At 34.2% G+C, this 2,388-nt stretch overlaps 1 protein-coding gene across 1 annotated transcript; it reads right to left on the reverse strand.

The window, feature by feature from the left end:
• Positions 1–426: 426 nt before the first annotated feature.
• LOC116015873 lies at positions 427–1,116 on the reverse strand. The gene is made up of 2 exons (XM_031256041.1): positions 760–1,116; positions 427–711 (listed from the first exon to the last, which is right to left on the reverse strand). Exons 1-2 carry the CDS (start codon positions 1,114–1,116, stop codon positions 427–429), a joined length of 642 nt encoding a protein of 213 aa, XP_031111901.1.
• Between the last annotated feature and the right edge of the window lie 1,272 nt (positions 1,117–2,388).

The raw sequence follows: 2,388 nt of genomic DNA on the forward strand, positions 1-2,388 counted from the left end.
TTTGTTTTCAAATTCTTTAAGTGAAATTTTGTGTGATTTATAATGTGTTTTCCATTCAAACTATTTTATTGAATTAATTATGTTTTATATTTTATTTTAAATATTTTTTATCTTAATGTATTTTAGTTTTTCATCATCTCTAGTTAACAATATGTATGATTTGGTCTCTAAGTGTTTCTTTTTTTTTTTCTTTTTTCAAATGAAGCAATTCTACACCGATGTCAAAACATGAGAGAGCATAGAGGGATATTATCCCTTAGTTTATCATAAACCTTGTATTGTAATTTATAATGTATTTTGTATTTGAACAATCTTATTCGTATTTGATATTTTTTTATTTGAACAATTTTGAATTCATTTAACTTTGCTTCTTCGCCCCCACTCAACTTAAATTCTGGCTCCGCCACTGCGTGCGACCTCCCGTCCTCAACCAGCCCCGTACAGATACTGCTCGAGTGGCATGGGCGAATCTCTGGCCTTAACATAGAATTTGTACGAGTGCCACAACAACCCGCAAAAGAAATAGTAAGTATGTAGCCGTTCGTATTTGAATGAAACCCAACAGGTAGTTTTGTCCCTCTTAACTAACTTCATTCCACGCCTCAACGGACGGGCTACCGGAATCGACACACGAATCCGATAAAGGGTTCTCCAAGGAACACCAGCAAATCTATCGCCACAGCGCACGAAACCACCAATAAAATTCCCTATCTATTCAAGAACCAAGTCAGAAGTATAACATAACGGCAGCTCATGGACCTGTAGCCACATGTCAACTGAATCAAGAATCAAATTACCCGGGAGGACGCCGTCGCGGACCTGCCTACAGACGAGCGTGTTGTTTTCGAAAGACCACAGCCCCTTCTCCAACACCCGAACCATATCAGACTTATGATAGAAGATAAACAGAAACAAGTTGGGTTGTAGCTCAGTAACTTGGACACCATTGACCGGCTGCCACACAGAGGCCAGAACTTGCCGCATGAACTCCACCTTAACAAGCTTGACAGTAAGGAAATGACCGACTACCACCCAGGACTCCTCCCCGCCAATCTCAATCACACCGACACCCTCACCGACTGGCTCAAACCCTTCTTCTTCATCATCCAACGCCATATCAGCCTAGCGTTCGGTCAGCCTTCCAACAACACCTCCAGTCGTAGATGACGCCATGCAGTTCGTCGACGTATACACAGAAGTGAGAAAAACGCTGATAAACAGCAAAGAAAGCCGAACACCACGATCGAAAAAAGCACGGAAAACAAACAAACCCTAGGAAAACCTTAGATAGTGTTTTCACTTATTCCCTTTCAATTTCAAGTAATTCTATTTTGCCAACCAAACAATGTAATTTGAATTCTTACTTTATTCTTTTATCATGGAATTACAATTTCTTTTTTCCTCACTAGTACACAAATGACTTTTAACATCAGTTTTCTAGACCATTTAACGTCGGCTAAAACGAGACGTTGATTAGATAGACGTTGTATGGTGCACATACGACGTCGGTTAAAAAATAATTGACGTCGAAAGTTTTTTTTTAAAAAAATTAATATACAATGTCAGCTATTTGCTATTACTAAATAGCCGACGTTGTAGGTTTTTTTTTTTAAAAAAGAATATATAATATATACAACGTCGTTTAATACTAACAATCGACGATTTATGTATTTTTATTTAAGTATTACATTTATTTGTCTATTACACCCAAAACCTGCTCATATATATTTATATATATATCACAACCACATTTAAAACCTACTCAAATATCTTATCACAATCACATCCAAAACCTGTACAATTTATATTTATAATATCACAATTAATAAAAGTAATAAATCTCACAATTGATACTAATTAATAATACAATTTAAATCTAAAATTATCAATATCAAATATATTAGTTCACGTACTAATGCAATGTACTAAACCATTCATCAATGAAGAATTTGGCCCAGACGTCTCTAACTTCATTATTCTCTTGTTGATTGTAGATTAATCTACCAACTCTCTCCACGATCTACAATGTTGAGAATTAATAAATAATTAGTAAGTATTTTTAAAATTTGAATGAGAAAGGTATTTTATTAAATTACTTGCCTTATCCTTTCCTCCATATGTTCATTGGAAAGAATTTTAAACATGTATTTCATCACATAATATCCGCATTCGATACTTTCATCTTGTTTGGCACACTATATTTGAATTAAAATACAATTAAAAATTTATGAAAACAATAAAATATATATTTTACAAATGTATAAAATATTTACCAAACATTTAATCCATTTTGATTGACGAGTTGGTTTCTTTCCACTCAAAATACTTGCTGATTTCACACACCTATAAACATAAGAGATAAGTATACATAAATACTTTATGATACCG

The sequence above is a fragment of the Ipomoea triloba genome, chromosome 4 (genome assembly GCF_003576645.1).
Source record: "Ipomoea triloba cultivar NCNSP0323 chromosome 4, ASM357664v1".
Classification (NCBI taxonomy): Eukaryota; Viridiplantae; Streptophyta; class Magnoliopsida; order Solanales; family Convolvulaceae; genus Ipomoea; species Ipomoea triloba.

Excerpts from the sequence above, each read along its gene's own strand:
- LOC116015873 (XM_031256041.1), bottom strand. The coding sequence starts at position 1,116 with ATGGCGTTGGATGATGAAGAAGAAGGGTTTGAGCCAGTCGGTGAGGGT. Across the intron at positions 712-759 it reads CAGTTGACATGTGGCTACAG|ATAGGGAATTTTATTGGTGG; the intron begins GTCCATGAGCTG and ends GTTCTTGAATAG.